Source organism: Hypanus sabinus, chromosome 17, assembly GCF_030144855.1.
Source record: "Hypanus sabinus isolate sHypSab1 chromosome 17, sHypSab1.hap1, whole genome shotgun sequence".
Lineage (NCBI taxonomy): Eukaryota > Metazoa > Chordata > Chondrichthyes > Myliobatiformes > Dasyatidae > Hypanus > Hypanus sabinus.
Window position 1 is genome coordinate 21683911 of NC_082722.1, and position 24266 is coordinate 21708176.

General features: G+C 47.1%; 1 protein-coding gene across 3 annotated transcripts in view; it reads right to left on the reverse strand.

Moving 5' to 3' along the window:
- Positions 1 to 24266, reverse strand: part of LOC132406729 (receptor-interacting serine/threonine-protein kinase 1-like) — a 286607-nt gene that overhangs the window by 3153 nt on the left and 259188 nt on the right. For all 3 annotated transcript variants that reach the window (XM_059992642.1, XM_059992643.1, XM_059992644.1), the window contains exons 3-10: positions 21969 to 22117; positions 19722 to 19771; positions 18636 to 18794; positions 17880 to 17956; positions 11674 to 11746; positions 6823 to 6861; positions 5484 to 5522; positions 3494 to 3532 (exon numbers count right to left, since the gene is read on the reverse strand). In XM_059992642.1, the coding sequence (XP_059848625.1) occupies positions 3494 to 3532; positions 5484 to 5522; positions 6823 to 6861; positions 11674 to 11746; positions 17880 to 17956; positions 18636 to 18794; positions 19722 to 19771; positions 21969 to 22117 (625 nt within the window). The remainder of the gene's footprint in view (positions 1 to 3493; positions 3533 to 5483; positions 5523 to 6822; positions 6862 to 11673; positions 11747 to 17879; positions 17957 to 18635; positions 18795 to 19721; positions 19772 to 21968; positions 22118 to 24266) is intronic.

Consider the following 24266-nt stretch of genomic DNA (forward strand, 5'->3'; position numbering starts at 1 on the left):
CTGACCAACTGAGTTCCCCCATCATATTGTGTATGCAGCTCCAAATTTCCATCATCAGCAGAATCTTTTGTGCTTCTGTTTACCTGTAGAGTTATAGAACAGTACAGCACAGAAACAAGCCCTTTGGCCTATCTAGTTTGTGCTGAACCATTAAACAGCCTATTCTTATCGACCTGCACCCGAACCTTCATAATTCTCCCATCCATGTACCTATCTAATTTCTCTTAAAAATTGAAATTGAACCCGCATCCATCACTTCTGCTGGTAGCTCATTCCACACTCTGACTGTCTCGAGCAGTCCCCTAAAACTTTTCACCTTTCACCCTTAACCTATGACCTCTAGTTCTAACCTCACTGAATGTCAGTGGAAAAAGCCTGCATGCATTTACCTTGTCTATACCCCTCATAATTTTGTATAGCTCTATTAAATCTCTGCTCAATCCTCTATGCTCTAGGAAGTAAAGTCCAAACCTATTCAGACTTTCCCTATAACTCAGGTCCTCAAGTCCTGGTAATATCCTTGTAAATTTTCTCTGTACTCTTTCAAACTTATTTACATATTTCCTGTAGGTAGGAGACCAAAACTGCACACAATACTCCAAATGAGACCTCACCAACATCTTATACAACTTCAACATAACATCCCAAAGTCCTGTACTCAACACTTTGACTTCTGCTAAAAGCTTTCTTTATGACTCCATCTACCAGTGATGCCACTTTCAAGGAATTATGGACCTGTATTCCCAGGTCCCTCTGTTCTACCACACTCCTCAGTGCCCTACCATTCACTGTGTATGACCTACCCTGGTTTGTCCTCCCAAACTGCAACACCTCACACTTGTCTGCATTATGTTCCATCTGCCATTTTTGCAGCTTGTCCATATAACACCATAACATATAGGAGCAGAACTAGGCTTTTGGCCCATCAAGTCTGCTCCGCCAATCAATCAAGAGCTGATCCAATTCTTCCAGTCATCCCCACTCCCCTGCCTTCTCCCCATACCCTTTGATGTCCTGGCTAATCAAGAACCTAACTATCTCTCCCTTAAACACACCCAATGACTTGGCCTCCACAGCCCTCATGGCAACAAATTCCACAGATTTATCACCCTCTGACTAAAGTAATTTCTCTGCATCTCAGTTCTAAATGGACGTCCTTCAATCCTGAAGTCATGCCCTCTTGTCCTAGACTTCCCTACCATGGGAAATAATTTTGCCATATCTAATCTGTTCAGGCCTTTTAACATTTGGGATGTTTCTATGAGATCACCCCTCATTCTCCTGAACTCCAGGGAATGCAGCCCAAGAGCTGCCAGACGTTCCTCATACAGTAACCCTTTCATTCCTGGAAACATTCAAGAATCTTCTCTGAACCCTCTCCAATGTCAGTATATCCTTTTTAAAATAACGAGCCCAAAAATGCACACAATACTCCAAGTGTGGTCTCATGAATGCCTTATAGAGCTTCAACATCACAACCCTGCACTTACGTTCTATACCTCTAGAAATGAATGCCAACACTGCATTCGCCTTTACTACCGATTCAACCTGGAGGTTAACCTTTAGGGTATCCTGCACAAGGACTCCCAAGTCCCTTTGCATCTCTGCATTTTGAATTTTCTCCCCATCTAAATAATAGCCCGGTTATTTCTTCCACCAAAGAGCATGACCATACACTTTCTAACATTGTCTTTCATTTGCCACTTCTTTGCCCATTCCCCTAAACTATCTAAGTCTTTCTGCAGGCTCTCTGTTTCCTCAACACTACTCACTCCTCCACCTATTTTTGTATCATCGGCAAATTTAGCCACAAATCTATTAATCCCATCGTCGAAATCATTGACATGCATTGTTAAAAACAGCAGTCCCAACACTGATCCCTGTGAAAGTCCACTGGTAACCAGCAGCCAGCCAGAATAGGATCCCTTTATTCCCACTCTCTGTTTTCTGCTGATCAGCCAATGCTCCACCCATGCTAGTAACTCCCCTGTAATCCCATGGGCGCTTATCTTGCTAAGCAGCCTCCTGTGCAGCACCTTGTCAAATGCCTTCTGAAAATCCAAGTACACCACATCTACTACATCTCCTTTGTCTACCCTGCTTATAACTTCCTCAAAAAAAATTGCAGTAGGTTTGTCAGGTAGAATTTTCCCTCTGCAAGCCTTGACAGCCTTCCTTGCTGTACACTTCACCCCCAATCTGGGGTCATCCACAAATTTGCTGATCCCCCAGTTTACCACATTTTCATCCAAATAATTAAAGGCCACATGGACAACATCCTGCTTTCCTGGTAACTTCCTCAAAAAAACCCTCTGAGATAGGTTAGACACAACCTACCATGCACAAGGCTATGTTGACTATTCAAATACTCATATATCCAGTCCCCTAGAACATTTTCCCACTACTGATGTTTGGTTCACCAGTGATGATTTCCTGGTTTATGCTTAGAGCTTTTCTTAAACAACAGAACAACACTGGCTATCCTCCAGCCCTCCAGTTCCTCACCCGTGGCTAAGAAAGTTTTAAACATCTTTGCTAGGGCTCCTGCAATTCCCGCATTAGCCTCCCACAGGGTCCTAGGAAACACCTTGTCAGGCCCTGGATTTGCTGCAAGACAGCGACCTTGCTGCTGGTTTGCCTCATTTGTATAGACTCTGCGCCCATCTCCCAAGTAAACACAAATGCCCCATCTCCTTCAAGATATCAATTCTGATGGCTGGACTAGTTCCAGTGAAGAGTCACTGGCCTCAGATATTGGCTCGGTTCTCCCACCAGACACTGCCTGGCCTGCTGAGTGTTTCTAGCAATGTTGTTCCATAATTCCCGGTTTTGGTGAAATGCCATCAGGGTCACCCTGGAGGTCCTGGAGTTGAATGATCTCTGACTTGCTGCTGAGGCACAGTCTGCCAGAAGCTAGAGAGCGGCCATACTTTCAACAGGCCATAGAAAGGGTCAGAAGGGGCCCATTTGAACAGAGCCGGTTCTGAGCCAATAACAAGGCAGTGATCCTCTCCTATCCCACTGCTTCGGCGCACCTCCTGGACGGACGGACACGACGGGGAAGGGTTCTGATGGATGGACGTGGTGGGGGAGGAGTCCGGATGGACGTGGTGGGGGAGGGGTCCGGATGGACACGACAGGGGAGGGATCCTGATGGACAGGCACGGGGGAAGGGTCCAGATGGACAGGCATGGGGGAGGGGTATGACAGACGGACACGACAGGGGTGGGGTAAGACAGATGGACAGGATGGATGAGGGGTATGATGGACAGACGCAATGGGAGGGGTCCTGATGGACACGACGGGGAGGGATCCTGATGGACAGACACGGGGGAGGGGAATGACAGATGGACACGACGGGGGAGAGGTCCTGACAGACAAGGGGGAGGGGTATAACAGACCGACACGATGGATGAGGGGTATGATGGACAGACACAATGGGAGGGGTCCTGCTGCCGATGGTTTTAACATCCCAAATGCCACAAGTACTCACACTTCACAACTTTATCCTGGCTGGCATCCCGTGATATTTCTGCAGAGACAGAGAAATGAACATTGTAATGTACACTGCTGCCTCTCCAACACATCCCAACCCCTCCCCATCATCAGCCCTCAAATCCTCACCTTCTCTCCTCTTCCCAATGATCTCCATTCTCTATCTCTACATTCCTCCTCTCCAACCACCTCACTTCCACAGCCCCCAGTCTCAAACCCCTCCACTCTCCTCACGTTCCCCACACCCTCCTTTCCTCGATCTGATCCCCAAACCCTCCTCTCCCCCTCGATCTGTTCCCCACACCCGCCTCTCCTCCTCCATCTCCTTTACATCCTCCTCTCCTCCTCCATCGTTTTCCCCACACCCTCCTCTCCTCAATCTGTTCCCTCACACCCTCCTCTCCTCCTCAATCTGTTCCCCACACCCTCCTCTCATCCTCGATCTGTTCCCCCACACCCTCCTCTCTCCCTCAATTAGTTCCCCACACCCTCCTCTCCTCCTCCATCACTTTCCCCACACCCTCCTCTCCTCCTCGATCTCTTTCCCCCACACCCTCCTCGCCTCCTTGATCTGTTTCTCCTCAGACCCAGAGCCCTCAAACATTCCTCGTATGATAACCATTTCATTCCTGGGATCATCCCTGTGAACCTCCTCTGGGCCCTCTCCAATTCCAGCACATCTCTTCCAGGATGAGGAGCCCAAAACTGCCCATGTACTCAAGGTGAGGCCTCACCACTGCCTTATAAAGCCTCAGCATCACATCGCTGCTCTGCTATTCTAGACCTTTTAAAATGAATGCGAACATGGCATTTGCCTTCCTCACCACTGACTCAACCTCCAAGTTAACCTTTACAGTGTTCTGCACAAGGACTCCCAAGTCCCTCTGTATCTCAGATTGCTGGATTTTCCTCCCCGTTTAGGAAATAGTCAGTACATTTCTAATTTATTTCTAATAAATGGTGCATGACCATGTATTTTGGCAACAAAGCCATCAATTCCATCATCTAAATCATTGATATACAGCATAAAAAGAAGTGGTCCCAACACTGATCCTTGCAGGACACCACCAGTCACTGGCAGCCAACCAGAAAAGGATCCTTTTATTCCCACTTGCTGCCGTCTTCCAATCAGCCAATGCTCTAACCATCTTAGTAACTTTCCTGTAATACCATGGGCTCTTAACAGCCTCATGTGTGGCATCTTGTCAAAGGCCTTCTGAAAGTCCAAAATTACAACATCCTCCGCATCCCCTTTATCCATCCTACTTGTAATCTCCTCAAAGAATTCAACAGGTTCATCAGGCAGGATTTTCCCTGAAGGAAACCACACTGACTTTGTACTATCTTGTCCTGTGTCACCAAGTACTCCATCACCTCATCCTTAACAATTGACTCCAACATCTTCCCAGCCACTGAGGTCAGGCTAACTGGTCTATCATTTCCTTTCTGTTGCGCCTTCCTCCTTTCTTAAAGAACGGAGTAACATTTGCAATTTTCCAGTCCTCTGGCAATGTCCAATGATTTCTGAAAGATTTCTGAAATGCCACCGCAATCGCTAATGTTACCTCTTTCAGGACCTCAGGGTGCAGTTCACCTGCTTCAAGAGTCTTATACACCTTTAGGTCGTTCAGCTTTTTGAGCACCTGCTCCTTTGTAATAGTAACTGCACTCACTTCTCTTCCCTCACACCCTTCAACATCTGGCACACTGCTCGTGTCTTCCACAGTGAAGACTGATGCAAAATGCTCATTTAATTCATCTGCCACTTCCTTTTCCCCCATTATTATTTCTCCTGCCTCATCTTCTAGTGGTCCTCTATCCATTCTCATTTCTCTTTTAATTCTTACATACTTGAAAAAGCTTTTACTATTCACTTTGATATTATTTGCTAGCTTGCTTTCATATTTCATCTTTTCCCTTCTGATGTCACCTCTGCCCCATGTCATGGGATTGGAATCCAGGCTGGAGAAGATGGACAACAGACTCACCAGGTACGCCTTCATTCCAGACGGATTCCGGAACGGGCTCTGAAGACACAGAAAGAACAGATCAGGAGTGGATCCCATTTTACTGGGTGGTAAGTCTCATCATCACAGAATAGTCAGGTTATGGCAACAGGCCTTTCAGCCCATCTGTCATAGCAGTTTGTTACAGGGACCTGATGCAAAGCTGAGAAACCTATCCAGTCCATTTTCCCTCCTCCTACACGCTGAATCTCTAATTAGCCCCGCTGCTCGTTCCTTCTACCTAGAACTGTATGCCCAGTCCCCTTTTGGGTCTTACCACTGGATGTACTCTCCCGAACCTCCCCATCTGCTCTCCTTAGTGACAACACGACCAGAGGGTGAATACTCTGTCAATGACTGCAGCTTGGGTGTCCACTGAAAGAGTTGAGGTTTGAATGGCTTCCTGCTCATCCAGTCCAGGCAGAAGCCTTTTGGAGGCCACGTGGGTATGGGAATTGGTTTATTATTGTCACGTGTACCCAGATACCCTGAAAAGCTTAAATACTCTTCACACAGATCAGATCATTACACAGTGCATTAAACTAGACAAAGGTAAAGCAATACAATGCAGAACAAAGTAAAATAAATAGAGGCAGATTGTGAGGCCACCAGTCTACCTTATCATACAACAAGTTCATTCAAGAGTCTGATAACAGCAGGAGTGAGGAGAGTTGTCAGAGTGAGGAAGTTTGAAAAGGGGGAGATGAACAGACACAGCTGCAGTGTGCAGTGGAATTGTGTCTCCTGAGTTTGGATCATAGCTTGTGATCATCAGGCCCCATATGTAGCATAGTCAAAGATTTCTGGGCAGCTGAATTTCAGGAGTTTTCATGGTCCCCCTTGCTGACAGGGTACAACCGAGAGGGGCCAAAGAGCAGCTCATTAGCTGAGTTTTTCTTCTGAGGGAGGCTATTTTCAGAATTTAAAGGTCAAGGTTCACCTTGTGGCTCCACCAATCCTCCAGTAACAGGGCACAAGACTCACCGGTGACAGAAGCAACTTCACTGTGAATAGCTTTCTCAGCACCTACTGAGGAAACCTGCAGTAACTCCGGTCACTCCTACCCTTCCTGGAAGCCAGTCAGGAGAACGAGGGGATTCAGACTCAACAGTTCGAGTCCAAAGACGCCACCTCTGGCCACACCACAACCCCATGTGGCAAGGATCCATGGCAGGCCATCACTTGCACCTCCACTACCATCTTCTTCACACTTAAACGGGGCATTCTCCAGATCCCTAGCACCTCGGCCCCAGGTGGCATCAGTGCAGCCAACAGGGAAATAGTTCCCACCACTGAAGGTGCCACCGTTCAGATGACTCACCGACAAGGTTGAAGTTTTCATTCTGTTCTTCAACAGGTTCTAAACAAAACAAGAAACCATTAGCAATCAGCTGGGAATAACGTAGCAAGAACACTGAGCAGAAATAATTGTGTATCTCGGAGCAACACACACAAAATGCTGGTGGAACACAGCAGGCCAGGCAACATCTATAGGGAGAAGCGCTGTCGACGTTTCGGGCCGAGACCCTTTGTCAGGACTAACCGAAAGGAAAGACAGTAAGAGATTTGAAAGTAGTGGGGGGAGGGGGAAATGCGAAATGATAGGAGAAGACTGGAGGGGGTGGGATGAAGCTAAGAGCTGGAAAGGTGATTGGTGAAAGTGACACAGAGCTGGAGAAGGGAAAGGATCATGGGACGGGAGGCCTCTGGAGAAAGAAAGTGCGGGGGAAGCACCAGAGGGAGATGGAGAACAGGCAAACAACGAAATATGTTAGGGATGGGGTAAGTAGGGGAGGAGGGGCATTAACAGAAGTTAGAGAAGTCAATGTTCATGCCATCAGGTTGGAGGCTACCCAGCCGGTATATAAGGTGTTGTTCCTCCAACCTGAGTTTGGATTCATTTTGGCGGAAGTTACGGAGAATTATATGTTGGATCCAGAGGCTGGTGGGGTGGTAGGTGAGGACAAGGGGAACCCTATCCAGAGTGGGGTGGTGGGTGGATGGGGTGAGGGCAGATGTGCGGGAAATGGGAGAGATGCGTTTGAGAGCAGAATTGATGGTGGAAGAAGGGAAGCCCCTTTGTTTAAAAAAGGAAGACATCTCCTTCGTCCTGGAATGAAAAGCCTCATCCTGAGAGCAGATGTGGTGGAAGCAGAGGAATTGTGAGAAGGGGATGGCATTTTTGCAAGAAACAGGGTGGGAAGAGGAATAGTCCAGGTAGTTGTGAGAGTCTGTAGGCTTGTAGTAGACATCAGTAGATAGGCCATCTCCAGAGATGGAGAGAGAAAGATCAAGAAAGGGGAGGGAGGTGTCGGAAATGGACCAGGTAAATTTGAGGGCAGGGTGAAAGTTGGAGACAAAGTTAATGAAGTCAACGAGCTCAGCATGCGTGCAAGAGGCAGCGCCAACGCAGTCGTCGATGTAGCGAAGGAAAAGAGGGGCACGGATACCCGTATAAGCTTGGAACATGGACTGTTCCACAAAGCCAACAAAAAGGCAGGCATAACTGGGACCCATATGGGTGCCCATGCCACACCTTTAGTTTGAAGGAAGTGGGACAAGCCAAAGGAAAAATTATTGAGAGTAAGAACTAATTCTGCTAGACGGAGGAGAGTGGTGGTAGAAGGGAATTGGTTAGGTCTGAAATCCAAAAAGAAGCGAAGAGCTTTGAGACCATCCGGATGGGGGAATGGAGGTATATAGGGACTGGACGTCCATGGTGAAAATAAGGCGGTGGGGGCCAGGAAACTTAAAATCATTGAAAAAATTCAAAGTGTGAGAAGTGTCACGAACATAGGTGGGAAGGGATTGAACAAGGAGGGATAAAACAGTGTCAAGGTATGCAGAAATGAGTTTGGTGGGGCAGGAGCAAGCTGAGAAATGGGTCTACCTGGAAAGGCAGGTTAGTGGATCTTGGGTAGGAGGTAGAAACGGGAAGTGCAGGGGGTGGGAACTATGAGGTTGGTGGCATCTTTCTGTCTCCATCTCCAGAGACAGCCTATCCACTGATGACTACTATAAGCCTACAGATGCTCACAGCTACCTGGACTATTCCTCTTCCCACCCTGTCTCTTGCAAAAATGCCATCCCCTTCTCACAATTCCTCCGTCTCCGCTGCATCTGCTCTCAGGACGAGGCTTTTCATTCCAGGACGAAGGAGATGTCTCCCTTTTTTAAACAAAGGGGCTTTCCTTCTTCCACCATCAACTCTGCTCTCAAACGCATCTCTCCCATTTCCCGCACAACTGCCCTCACCCCATCCGCCCACCACCCCACTCGGGATAGGGTTCCCCTTGTCCTCACCTACCAGCCCACCAGCCTCTGGATCCAACGTATTATTCTCCATAACTTCCGCCACCTCCAAAGGGATCCCACTACCAAGCACATCTTTCCCTCCCCCCCTTTCTGCTTTCCACAGGGATTGCTCCCTACGCGACTCCCCTGTCCATTCATCCCCCACATTCTTTCCCACCGATCTCCCTCCTGGCACTTATCCTTGTAAGCAGACAAGTGCTACACCTGCCCTTACACTTCCTCGCTCACCACCATTCAGGGCCCCAGACAGTCCTTCCAGGTGAGGCGACACTTCACCTGTGAGTCGGCTGGCGTGGTATACTGCGTCCGGTGCTCCCGGTGTGGCCTTTTATATGTTGGTGAGACCCGACACAGACTGGGAGACCATTTTGCTGAAAACTGATGCTCTGTCTGCCAGAGAAAGCAGGATCTCCCAGTGGCCACGCATTTTAATTCCACATCCCATTCCCATTCTGATATGTCTATCCATGGCCTCCTCTACTGTCAAGATGAAGCCACACTCAGGTTGGAGAAACAATACCTTATATACCATCTGGGTAGCCTTCAAACCTGATGGCATGAACACTGACTTCTCTAACTTCTGTTAATACCCTTCCTCCCCTTCTTACCCCATCCCTGATTTATTTCCCCCCTCCCCTTTTTTTCTCTCTCTCTGCCCATCACTCTGCCTGTTCTCCATCTCCCTCTGGTGCTTCCCTCCTCCTTTCTTTCTCCCTAGGCCTCCCGTCCCATGATCTTTTTCTGTATCTCTTTCACCAATCACCTTTCCAGCTCTTAGCTTCACCCCACCCCCTCCGGTCTTCTCCTAACATTTCACATTTCCCCCTCACCCTCCTACTTGCAAATTTCTTACTATCTTTCCTTTCAGTTAGTCCTGACAAAGGGTCTCGGCCCGAAACATAGACAGCGCTTCTCCCTGTAGATGCAGTCTGGCCTGCTGTGTTCCACCGGCATTTTGTGTGCGTTGCTTGAATTTCCGGCGTCTGCAGATTTCCCTGTGTCTGGGAGAGTTGGTCACCACAGTGAACTATAGTCTGCAGTGCCATCTGGTGGCGGCGCTGAGAACTGCGCAAAGACATGAGAAGGCCTTGGTGAGCAGGATTAAGGAAAGCCCCTTCAGGTATGTGAAGAACACGATGATTGGAGTTCAGTGTAGGACCAATCAGTTTAAAAGAGGAAAGGTGTCTGGTAGGAGGGGGTAGGGGATGTCCTTAATGAATACTTTATTTCAGTATTCACCAGTGAAAGAGACCTCGGTGCATGACAGGACAGCATAAAATAGGCTGATATGCTGGAACATGTTGACATTAAGAAAGTGGGTGCATTGGAACTTTTGCAAAACATTAGGGTAGATAAGACCCCAAGACCAGATGGGATATGCCCCTGGTTACTACAGGAAGCAAAAGAAAAGGTTTCTGCAACTTTGGTGAAGACCTTTGCTGTCCTCACTGGCTGCAGGATTAGTACCAGAAAGTTGGAAGGTTGCAAATGCTACATTTTTGTTCAAGAAAGGTCAAAGGAATAATCCTTGGAATTATAGACCAGCGAATCTCAGGTCAGCGGAGAGGATCCTTAGAAACAGGATTTACAAGCATTGGTGGCTTTGTGAGGGACAAGTTGTGCTTCACAAGCCTGAATGAGTTATTTGGAGAAGTGACAAAACACATTGATGAAGGTAGAACAGCGGAAATAGTGTATATGGATTTTGGAAAGGTATTTAATAAAGTTCTCCATGGTAGGCTTGTACCAAAAGTCAGGAGGCATGGGTCCAGGGAAACTTGGCTGTGTGAACTCGGAACTGGTTTGACCACGAAAGTCAGAGAATGGTAGCAGATAGAGCTTATTCAGTGACCATCGGTGTTCCATGGGGATTTGCTCTTTGCGATTTTGATAAATGACTTGGATAAGGAAGTGGAAGGGTGTGTTTGTAAGTTTGCAGATGACACAAATGTTACTGGTGTTTTGAATAGTGTAGAAGGTTGTTGTAGGATGCAGAGCTAGGCTAAGAAGTGGCAGATGGAGTTCAATTAGAAAAGTATGAATTGATTCACTTAAGGTCAAACGTAAAGGCAGAGTGCAGGGTCAATGGCAGGAATCTGATCTGTGTGGAGGGACAGAGGGATCTTAGGGTCCATGTCCATAGATCCCTTAAAAACTGCCGCGCAAGCAGAGATGGCATGAACTGTCCTTCATGCTTTGGGATTGAATTCACAAGCCACAAGATAATGTTGCAGCTCTATGACATTCTGCTTAGACCTTACAGTGTTCAGTTCTGGTCACCTGATCATAGGAAGGACACGGAAGCTTTGGAGATGGTTTACTCGGATACTTCCCGGGTTAGAGGGCACGTTTCTGAGGGCAGGCTGAGCGGGCAAAGGCTTTTCTCCTTGGAACAAAGGAGGGTAAGTGGTAAAAGTGTATAAATGCTGAAAGGCATAGATGGAGTGGGCAGCCACACCAGGGCAGAAATGGATAATACAAAGGGGCATCATTTTAAGGTGATTGGAGCTAAGTCAGAGGTGGGTCTTTTACACAGAGAGTGTCGGGTACAGGGATTGACCTGCTGAGGTGATGGCAGAGAGCGATACATTGGGGAGATTTAAGAAACTCTTAGACAGACTCAAGAATGAAAGCAAATGGAGGGTTATGTGGAAGGGAAGGGTTAGATTGATCTCGGAGGAAGCTAAAAGCACAGCATAACATTGTGGGCGAAGGGCCTGTAAGGTGCTGTGCTGTTCTATGGTTGAGACAAAAGTTAACCTCTGGCACATGGAAAAGTTGATAAGAAACTCCAGACTACAACAAAAATCTTGCTCTTCTGTCAGTGTCTAGGAAAGAAGCACCAATTCGCAATTACCACAGAGGCTGACGCTGTCATTCACATCACCTCCACTGCTCGTAACCCCGGCTCTTTCTACACAAGTGGTTTCCTGCAAAGAGAAAAGCAAAATCACACAGGGTCAGAAGATAAAGAGGCAATCCGGGGCAGCTCGTTCTTTGTGGATCTGGTTCGGATTTCCATTATCTGCAATTCCTGTGATAGTATTTAGTGCTGAATTCACCAGCTTCCCAACCCCTCCTCCCTCACGGTGTGAAATTCAGACTAAGTTGCCACAGTTTGTCACTCTAGTTTGTTCCTGCCCCACACTTCGAAGATTTCCCTCTGGGATCCCTCTTCCCTGCTGGAAAACTTTCCAAACCCAACTTCTCCTCTCCTCTCTTGGTACTCAATGGGCCTTGAGACTTCACCTGGGCATCTGGCTCCCTCTGGGCACCTTCCATCTGAATGTATCACGGCTTGGCACAGTAACTGCTCCGCACTTGACTGCAAGAAATTGCAGCATCGTAGACTCGGTTCAGCCCACCACAGAAACCGACCTCCCCTCAGTTACATAGCCGAAGACCCAGCCACCCTGGACTCTGGGTATTTTCCCCTCTCCCATCGAGCAGAAAATACAAAAACCCGAAAGTACGTGCCCCCAAGCTCAAGGACAGCTTCTACACCACTCTTTAATGATAAGATGGCCTCTTGATCTCACAACCACTCTGCAGTGGCCTTACACCCTTCCCTTTCCCAAACTGTATTTCCTTTGTAGCTATTGCATTTTATTCTATATTGCTATTGTTTTACTTGATACTACCTCAACGCACTGTGCAACGTGCAAGATAAACTTTTCACTGCATCTCAGTATGTGACAATAATAAACCAATTCCAATTCCATTGCCTCCCGTGTCTTCAGTACCCTTTGTTATCACCCTTCCCCATTCATTCTGAACGGGCAGTCACAGCAAAGTGACCGGGTGCTCTGGAGGTACAGGACACCATTCCCAGAACGGACAGTTGTCTTCGGAAGAGTTAAGGAGACTTGAGTGAAACACTTAAGATCCTGAAAGGACTTGAGAGGTGGGAATGTGGAGAGGATGTTTCTGTTTATGCATTCAGAGCTGGGGAAAAGTTGTAACTGTTTAAAAATAAAGTCTTGCACGTTTAACACAGAGGATCATGAGTTTTGGAATTTCTCTTCCTCAAAGAGCAGTGGAAGCAAGATACTGGACATCTTTCTAAGGCAGAGGGAAGTAGGTTCTTGACGGTGGGGTGAAAAGTCGCTGACAGCGGGTGGGAATATTAATTTGAAGTTACAATCACATTAGCAATGATTGCTTTGAGTGACAAGGCATGCTAAGTGACCCTCAGCCCAGCCTTGCTCCAAGCTCAAACGTCTGTGCACCAGGTGAACTGCCTAGCTGGGAGGGAACCATATTACCACCCAATTCCAGGATAAAGGGTCAGCTTCCTGTCTTCATGCCACGGAGAAACTGAGTGAAAGTGTCACTGAGATGTTGGCTTTAGTTGCATCTGAGCTCAGTCTGGATTTCCATCACCCCCTATCCTCCCAACAGCTCCAAGTACCGGCTGGAATGTTCCCTCAGGCTCGTGCAGGAAAAGGTTTGTAAATGACAACTCTTGTATCCACTGAAGGGACAATCCCCATGAGGCTAAGCTCAAATGAAAATTGAAAAAGACTGCAGATGCTGGAATTCCGAATAAAGCCAGAGAATCCTGGGATAACTCAGCAAGCCAGGCAGTAACTGTGGACAGATTCTCAGGTCGTCAGGGTCACAGACCGAGAACGTTAACTCTGTTTCTCTTTACGAAGAACACAAAAAAATTAAGAGCGGAAGTTGGCCACTGGGCCCCGCAACTCTGTCTCGTCATTCGGTACGATCGATGTTGGCCTCAACTCCTCTTCTGTGTCAGTTCTCAACCCCTGATCGCTCAAATGTCTTCTAACCTCACCTTAAATGAACTCACGGATAGACAATTCCAAATGTTCACCATCCTCTTTTTGACACATCCCTGTTTTAAGTAAGCCGCCCAGGGACTCTGAGGTAGGCACACGGACGTAATGAAAATGGAGGGTTATGAACTGTGACGGAAAAATGCATTGGACTGAGTGTGAAGCAGGCTTATATAGGTCAGTATAATGTTGTGGGCCAAATGGACTGTATTGCTCTATTGTTATCCTTTAATTATGACCCTTTTATTGAGACATTCCCTATAGTGAAAGCTTCTCAGCTTCTCCCCCACTACATCCCTTCAGGATCTTGTAAGATCACCACCCCCCCGTTCTGCTAAGACAAAGACTGAAACAGTTTAGCCTCGTGTTTGCCCTTCCACAGATTCTGCCTGGACGGATGAATATTTCCAGTATTTTCTGATTTTATCTTAAGTAAAACATATGCCGAAATTTACCAGTTGCAAATAAACTATTTGCTTTGCCATACTGATGTATGATACATATAGTAGGTACACAATAATACATACTCTGGCCACTTTATTAAGTACACCTGCTGGTTAATGCAAATATCTCATCAGCCAATCATGTGGCAGCAACTCAATGTATAAAAGCATGCAGATATGGCCACGGGGTTCAGTTGTTGTTCAGAATGGGGAAAAAATGTGATCCAAGTGACTTTGACCGTGCAATGATTGTTGGCGCCAGATGGGGTAGTTTGAGTAATCCCAGATACTGCTGATCTGCTGGGATTTTCAAGCACAACAGTCTCTGGACCAGGGGTTCCCAACCTATTTTATCCCATGGACCAATACCGTTAACCAAGAGGTCTGTGGACCCCAGATTGGCAATCGCCTGCTCTACAGTTTACAATAAAAAGGTGCAAAAAAGCATACAGTGAGCAGCAGGTCTGTGGGAAAAAGCATCTTGTTAATGAGAGAGGTCAGACAAAAGTAGCCAGACTGTTTCAAGCTGGCCGGAATGCAACATTAACTCAAACGACACAGTGGTGTGCAGAAGAGCATCTGTGAACACACCGGCCACCATACCGTGAAGCGGATGAGCTACAACAGCGGAAGCAAATGAACATACAGTCAACACACACTGAGTTTATCTTCTATTCAGTAGATTATATGTCCCACCACTGGGATGGATTCCACTTAAACCAATGATTTGACAAATTGGTTCATTTGGGCAATGCAGGGGATTTTAAATTGGAAGTGGAGTTGGGGGCAGATAGAGATACAGGGATTAAGGTCACAGAAAACTGTAACAAAATAAATATTACAAGGTTCAAGGAGGAAACAACAATTGGACTGTAACAGTGCCTCGGTGAGCAAAGCTGAATCAAGAGAAGATGGATGAAAGTTAAAAGTGTCTCCATGCTTGGACCATACCCAGTAGAGCTGAGGCACAGTGAGAAATACATAAACATGGAGTCATACAGCACTACAGCAGAGAAACAGGCCCTTCAGCCCATCTATTCTGTACTGACCTACCATTCCGCTGGTTCCACCAACCCACACCTGCACCATAACCCTCCATACGTCCCCCATCCACGTACTCATCCAAACTTCTCTTCAATGTTGAAATCAAACCTGCTCCCACCACTTCCACTGGCAGCTTGTTCCACAGACTTTGAGTGAAGAAGTTACCCCTCATGTTATCCTTAAACATTTCACCTTTCACCCTTAACCCATGACCTCATGTCCTAGTCTCACCCGAGCTCAGTGAAAAAAGCCTGCTTGCACTTAGCCTCCCTGTACCCCCTCATATCTCACGCCCCAGGGAATGAAGACCGAGCCTATTCAACCTTTCCCTCTATGGCTCAGGTCTCCCTGTTCAACAGCAGCCTTCTCTCTGAGTGTGCAAAGATGCGATGATTACAAAGGTCAGGAGTTACCTGGTGCTTAGCAGGACAGTCAACGTGGAAAGGCTTTAGAAATGCCTGAACCATAAAGTAGTGGTCGCCAACCAGTCGATCACAATCGACCGGTCGATCTTTGAGACTTTCCCAGTAGATCCCAGAGAAGAATGAAAAATGTGCACCGGGCAGAAAAGACCAGAAGTAAAACCCCACAACCCGGGAAAAACCTCTTCCCACAAACAGCTCTCCGCAGCAGGAATACCGCTACACCACCATTATCCTAATCGGCATCAACCTATCTCTATAATTCAGACATCCCACCTCTCCCGAAAATGGATAGCAGCCTGCAAATTATATACAATATCCCGGAAATCGATTTTTTTAAGAGAGACACAAATAGAAAGAGACAGAGAGGGAGTGAGAGAGAGAGAAAGAGCGAGAGAGAAAAAGAAAAAGAGAGCGATAGAGAGAGAGCAAGAGAGAGAGAGAGAGCGAGAAAGAGGGAGAGGCGGAGAGAGAACTCACACATTGGCAGAGTGTTCCAAGAAAAAGGAAAATATAATACGTACTTCATCCCAGACTACACTAAAGTGTAGCCCTGCCTAATAGAGGTCAAATATAATGACAGTGTTGCTGCTGTTTGCAATGGTGACTTTTCATGGATGAGAGGTGTATGGAGGGATATGGGCCAGGTGCAGGTCAGTGGGACTAGGCAGAAAAATGGTTCGGTACAGCCAAGAAGGGCCAAAAGGCCTGTTTCTGTGCTGTAATGTTCTATGGTTCTATTGCCCATGGTGGATTAAATTGTAAAAAAATATGTTTAACAGGTGTCAGTCATTCATTATCATAGCTAATATTATTTAAACTAGCTGGCTAGCTGTTAAGGAGTGACTCTATTACAGACATCCCACCTCTCCCGGGAGTCTCCCACAAATTGATGGTGCTACCTCCCTGAAATGAGTTTTTGCAGGGTGGGGTGTCTGATAATGCTCACATTACAACACTTCTCCCCCTTTAAATTCCAACATTCCCCAAATGTAAAAGAACAGTGGTGTCATTATCTTGTGTACCTCTGAAACTTACACTAGTGTCTCAGTAACAGTTTACCAATAGAAAACAACTGAAAAACGTGACAGATTCAACATTCAGTCTAACACAGTAAACAGTCCATTCAAATACTCAGTCTGTCAGGAGTTCCAAGGGCGCTGTGCTGCAACAGATGAAAATTATGAAATCTAAGTACAGGAGCTGTCTTACTGACAGACACCTCACAGACTGCCTCAGACTGTCTGTCTGTAGTTAAGAGCCAAATTTCAGTGAACTAGCAGAGAGTATTCAGCCCCAGTCATCACACTGAGTGCAACAGTCAATTTCTATTCAGTTACTTTTCATGTTGAAATAAAATTAAATAATGAAACATGGAATTAAAGGTGTTGTAATGTGAGCATAATACTGACTTACCGAAAGCCAGCTGCAAAGGGAGACTGCTTCCGGGACTGAGGGGCTCCACTTCCGGTCCCTTCTGCCCAGTGCACATGCGTATGTCTAAACGATTTAGTAGGTCGATCTTGCCTTTCACTAGGGCGAGGTGGGGGATCTTGGGCTTAAAAAGGTTGGCGACCATTACCATAAAGGGTAATCTACTGGCAGCGGTCAGTACTAACCTCACTCACTCACCAGGGACAATTAACCTACCACGTCGTCCGTCTCTGGGATTTGAGGAAACCTGTGTGGCTACTTTCAGAAGGTGTAAACTCCACATGGACAGCAGGAGCAGAGATGGGTTATGAGGACGTGGCTCTACTAGTTATACCACTACACTCTCCTTTCCCCATGTGTTCTGCTGTTCTACAGCTGCACACACTCACACCCACTCACATACACACACACACACTCACAATCATACACACACTCACACACACACTCACACACCCACTCACATACACACACACTCACAATCATACACACACTCACACACACACTCACAATCATACACACACACTTACACACCCTTACACACACACTCACACACACATACACATCCTCACACACATGCACTCTCACACACACACACTCACACACACACACTCACTCACACACTCACATACACACACACACACACTCACAATCATACACACACTCACACACACACTTACACACACACTCACTCACACACACACTCACAATCATACACACACTCACACACACACTTACACACACACTCACACTCACACACTCACAATCATACACACACTCACACACACACTTACACACACACTCACACTCACACACACACACACTCACAATCATACACACACTCACACACACACTTACACACACACTCACACTCACACACACATGTTCTCTCTCCCAAGCAAGTGCCTGACTGGGAAACTGTACCTGCTGTGCCAGGGCTTGCACTGCCATTCGAATGTCTGCCTCGCTCTGCGGTTCTTTCTCGAGACTGTGGACACACTCTGGGAGGAAAGAGCAGACATTAAACAGAGTCAGCAGTCTTTCAGAGTCAGAGTCAGAGTCAGCAGTCTTTCTCGAGACTGTGGACACACTCTGGGAGGAAAGAGCAGACATTAAACAGAGTCAGCAGGCGGCACAGTTTCCACCCATCCACGGCAACCAGGTGCCTGCTTGTTTCTGGACCAAAACCCACTCCCCATCTGTCCCCACCCCCAGACCATTCCCACACCCCTCTGAACCATTCCCACCCTGTCCTGATAACTATTACACCCTCCTTGTCTCTAATGTCTGAAGGTGTGGTTGGAGAGCCCGAGTCTGTAACACAAACCAACAAAGAGAATCACTAGCACTATTAACTGAAGGGATCATCTTTACAGGCGTTGTTAAAGAAAGGTGCTTATACAGTCATAGAACATTAGGCCCTTCAGACCAGCTAGTTTGTGCCAAACTATTATTCTGCCTTAGTGTTAGGGCTAGTGTTAAATATACATCCCTCATGATACGCTATATCTTATGATGTATGGGACACTGATACTGGCCCCAGTACATCACTGTGCCTACACTGACTTGGCCTTGGACGTGACTCGTCTACCTGCACTGCATGCCCTCTGTGTAGATGTACTGTAGGTTTGGAATGATTCGTCTGCATGGCATGCCCGACAAATCCAATTCCAAAAGTACCTGAAAAGGGAGGGCGATCATCAGGAACTGGAAGCCAACACTTTTTCATCAGGCTGATGTGTCTCTCACAAGATCTCAGAACATCCTCAGGGATCTCCCTCAGGTCAGGTCTGTTTCCTTTGCTCACACACAGTTTTATATGCTCAGAATTTACAGCATCTAAAGAAATGAAAATAACTTCATTCAATGTGCCAGATAGGGAGATGGGTGGCTTAAGTAACACAGGGAAGACTCCAATAATCCAATATCCACTCGTCAGGAAACTCCAGTGGTTTGACAGCTGACTCAAGATTTGGTCCCGTTGTGAGTTGGGACTGCAGAGTGTAGGAGGAATGTGCAGCCAAAACTGGGAGCCTGAACAGTCAAGAACGCCACACACATTGACATATGTATGCTGAAACTATTCGCTGCTCCCTTTAACTCCCCTACCGGGAAAGCGCTGGGGTCTTAACCAGGAATATCATCCGATAGGACAGAAAATCTGCACATCCAGCACCACCAAAGTCCCAGAGGTGCTGGATTTTGAAATTTTACTGTAAGCATCTCTCTCGGTGTTTCATTCTGCCCCCAAGCCAATTTGTGCAAATCTTACACATGCAAGGATGTGGATGATGGCAGATAGGTCAAAGCTTAACATGATCCTAGGGGTACATGCTGGCTCCCAGAGCCGCCAGCGTACTGACTAGAACAAGCACATCTCATCAACCACCCAGACTACAAGACGGGGCCACATCCAGAGAAACAGTGGAGATCCATTAATGATCAGTTCCAAGAAGGGTGCTGTCAGTTAGGGCGGAACACTAAAGAGCAAGGAAACATTAAAAACATGATGTAAATAGACGAAAGATAATAATATAAAACCCTTCAGTACAGGGTTCCGTTAATTTTTAATAATCCAAAACACTGTAGTTGCTTCAAACCATCTTTTCTCCAGGCTGTACTTAATGGGATTAAAATGTAATGTGGCAAAGGTCTTTGACTGAACCATTAGCTCTGTTTCACCTTCCACACTTGCTGACTGATATGGTCAGGATTTCGAGCATTCTCTGCATTTAGTGTGTATAAAGCAGTTACAGTCATACTTACGGTTATAAGGTTTCTTGCATGTTAGTATCTCCCAGATAACAATTCCATAGCTGTGAAATTAGAAACAGAAAATGATGAAAACATTTATAGACCACCCAATACTAACAGGGACATCGAGGAGTAGATAGGGAGACAGATTCTACAAAGGTGTAATAATAACGGGGTTTTCATGATGGGAGATTTTAATTTCCCCAATATTGATTGGCATCTCCCTAGAGCAAGGGGTTTAGATGGGGTGGAGTTTGTTAGGTGTGTTCAGGAAGGTTTCTTGACACAATATGTAGATAAGCCAACAAGAGGACAGGCTGTATTTGATCTGGTGTTGGGAAATGAACCTGGTCAGGTGTCAGGCCTCTCAGTGGGAGAGCATTTTGGAGATAGTGATCACAATTCCATCTCCTTTACCATAGAATTGGAGATAGATAGGAACAGACAAGGTAGGAAAGTGTTTAATTGGAGTAAGTGGAAATATGAAGCTATCAGGCAGGAACTTGGAAGCATAAGTTGGGAACAGATGTTCTCAGGGAAATGTACAGAAGAAATGTGGCAAATGTCCTGGGATAATTTGCGTGGTGTTCTGCATAGATACGTTCCAATGTGACAGGGAAAAGCTGGTAGGTTACAGTAACCATGGTGTACAAAGGCTGTTGAAAATCTAGTCAAGAAGAAAAGAAAAACTTACTAAAGTTTCAAAAACCTAGTTAATTATAGAGATCTAGAAAATTATAAGGCTAGCAGGAAGGAGTTTAAGAGTGAAATTAAGAGAGCCAGAAGGGGCCATGAGAAAGCCTTGGTGAGCAGGATTAAAGAAAACCCCAAGGCTTTTCTACAAGTATGTGAAGAGCAAGAGGATAAGATGTGAGAGAATAGGACCATTCATGTGTGATAGTGGAAAAGTATGTAAGGAACCGGGGGATATAGCAGAGGTACTTAATGAATACTTTGCTCCAGTATTCACTGTGGAAAAGGATCTTGGTGATTGTAGTGATGACTTACAGTGGACTGAAAAGCTTGAGCATGTAGATATTAAGAAAGAAGATGTGCTGGAGCTTTTGAAAAGCATCGAGTTGCATAAGTCACCAGGACCGGACGAGATGTACTCCAGGCTACTGTAGGAGGCGAGGGAGGAGATTGCTGAGGCTCTGGCAAATAGCTTTAAGGAGCTTGGAAGTAGGTACAGAGGGGATATCAGAGGCAAGTTTTTTATGCAGAGAGTGGTGAGTGCATGGAATGGGCTGCTGGCAATTGTGGTGGGGGCGGATACAATAGAGGCTTTAAGAGGCTCCTGGATATGTACATGAAGCTTAGAAAAATAGAGGGCTATGGGTAACCCTAGATAATTTCTAATGTAAGTACGTGTTCAGCACAGTTCTATTAATTGGCATCTTCAATTTTGAGAACAAAGAACCATGACAGCAATAAACTTATAACTGCTGAATGAAGGTTAAGCACTTCCCAAAAACAAACAACCCTGCAGATTATATTAACTGAGTTAATTTATTACCTGCAGTGTTGCTCTCATTAACCAGTCAAAAGGCTAGCCATTTTGTTGAGGGTCTGAAGATATTTTCCTTCATCCCCTCTAACAACCATCCTGACGGTGGTCAGATCAGAATGGGGCAAGTAGCCCACTCCAGACACCTCGGAATTGAGCCTAAATTCTCTGCTAGTGACATCAATTTATGAAATTAGCTTTGGCCTTTCAAGCCATCAAGAGTGGGTCACAACTGGTTAGCAGTGACCAGCGTGGTATAGTGCTGATACTCTTTGTGATGTTGGATGGCACAGTAGTATAACAGTTACCATTTGTTATTGCAGTCTCAGCAACCCACGCCCAATTCCTGTTGCTGTCCGTAACAGGTCTGTACGTTCTCCCGGGACCACGTGGGTTTCCTCTGGGTGCTCCGGTTTCCTCCCACAGTCCAAAGATATGCGGGCAGGTTGGTTAACAAGCGTGCAATTGGGCAGCACAGATTCATTTGGCCAGAAGGGCCTGCTACCGTGAAATAAAACATAAACAATGTGGCTAATCCCCATGGTCCAGCTCACAGTCTTAGGGATGGGGTTTGAGAACAGTTGGAAAGTGAATTGGTTGGTTCTGGAGAAGATGGAGGAAGATGACTAGGAAGATTTTCCATTTGCATTTCCAAGTTATTTAAACTAACCTGAATTATAAGCCAAGGGGAGTTATGGAGATATGCTGAAAACAAACATCACAACCATCATCTTTGCCATTTACTCACTCACCTGTACACATCGAACTTCCTGCTTTTCCTAGAATTGATGTCCTTGAAGCATTCAGGTGGCATGTAACTAAGGGTACCGTGAATTTTACTGGAGTCGCTGCTATTCTGACTTGTCAGCTTTCGCCAGTTTGCCAGACCAAAATCACAGACCTGGGCAAGAAAAGGGGAATTGCAAGACATAAGATTTGAAAAGAAAAGTCAAGAGTGGGCCTTTTTCTTATTGTACAGGCCTCCAGACGCCTAAATTGGTGAAAAAAAATTCAGAACAGATTGAGCAAGTTTATGTAACTGTTGCCACAGCACAGACGGAGGAACACAGCAGGTCGAGCAGCATCTGAGGGGGTAATAGTATCCCCCACTCTGACCTTTCACCTCTTCTCACCTGCCTATTATTTCCCCCCGGCCCCCTCCTCCTACCCTTTCTCCTATGGTCCACTCTCCTTTCCTATCAGATTCCTTCCTCTCCAGCCCTTGACCTTTCCCACACACCTGACCACCTCTCACCTTCCAGCTAGCCTCCTTCCCCTCCCCCCTCCAACTTTTTATTCTGGCATCTTCCCCCGTCCTTTTCCATCTTGAAGAAGGGTCTCGGCACAAAACATCAGCTATCGATTCATTTCCATAGATGCTGCCTGACTTGCTGAGTTCCTCCAGCATTTTGTGCGTGTTGCGTTTGGATTTTCAACATCCGCAGACTTTCCAGAGTTAAGGAATTGTTGATGTTTCACATCAAAACTCTGAATCAGGAGCTGAATATCAACCAATTCCTTTTCCTCCACAGATGCTGCCTGACTCATTGAGCCCCACCAGCAGATTGTTCATTGCTCCAGGTTCTGTGATCAGTTGTAGGTTCCTGCATAAGAAAAAGTAAAGCAGCCGATACTGGAAATCAGAAATAAGCACCAAAAATGCCAGAAGAATTCAGCAGGACAGGAGGCTCCAGGATTAGGGTTGGCAGGTGAGGCAGGTTTATTGGTTCATTCCTAGAGTTTGAAGCTTAGAAATGAGCAACTAACAATTGAGTTTAGGATTACATGTCGGTGTTCGGGCTTCAGGGTGCAGGGAGCAGGGATCAGGGTGTTAGGGTACAGAATGTTGGGGTTCAGGGTGTTAGCGGATCGGGGTGTGAGGGGATCGGGGTGTGAGGGGATCAGGGTGTGAGGGGATCGGGGTGTGAGGGGATCGGGGTGTGAGGGGATCGGGGTGTGAGGGGATCGGGGTGTGAGGGGATCAGTGTGTGAGGGGATCGGGGTGTGAGGGGATCAGTGTGTGAGGGGATCAGGGTGTGAGGGGATCAGGGTGTGAGGGGATCAGGGTGTGAGGGGATCAGTGTGTTAGGGGATCGGGGTGTGAGGGGATCAGTGTGTGAGGGGATCGGGGTGTGAAGGGATCGGGGTGTGAGGGGATCGGGGTGTGACGGGATCGGGGTGTGAGGAGATCGGGGTGTGAGGGGATCAGTGTGTGAGGGGATCAGTGTGTTTGGGGATCGGGGTGTGAGGGGATCGGGGTGTGAAGGGATCAGTGTGTGAGGGGATCGGGGTGTGAGGGGATCAGGGTGTGAGGGGATCAGTGTGTGAGAGGATCAGGGTGTGAGGGGATCGGGGTGTGAGGGGATCGGGGTGTGAGGGGATCGGGGTGTGAGGGGATTAGTGTGTGAGGGGATCAGGGTGTGAGGGGATCAGGGTATGAGGGGATCAGTGTGTGAGGGGATCAGTGTGTTAGGGGATCGGGGTGTGAGGGGATCGGGGTGTGTGGGGATCAGTGTGTTAGGGGATCGGGGTGTGAGGGGATCAGTGTGTTAGGGGATCGGGGTGTGAGGGGATCGGGGTGTGAGGGGATCAGGGTGTGAGGGGATCAGGGTGTGAGGGGATCGGGGTGTGAGGGGATCGGGGTGTGAGGGGATCGGGGTGTGAGGGGATCAGTGTGTGAGGGGATCAGGGTGTGAGGAGATCGGGGTGTGAGGGGATCAGGGTGTGAGGGGATCAGTGTGTGAGGGGATCGGGGTGTGAGGGGATCGGGGTGTGAGGGGATCAGTGTGTGAGGGGATCAGTGTGTGAGGGGATCAGTGTGTTAGGGGATCGGGGTGTGAGGGGATCAGGGTGTGAAGGGATCAGGGTGTGAAGGGATCAGGGTGTGAAGGGATCAGGGTGTGAGGGGATCAGGGTGTGAGGGGATCGGGGTGTGAGGTGATCGGGGTGTGAGGGGATCGGGGTGTGAGGGGATCGGGGTGTGAGGGGATCAGGGTATGAGGGGATCGGGGTGTGAGGGGATCGGGGTGTGTGGGGATCAGTGTGTTAGG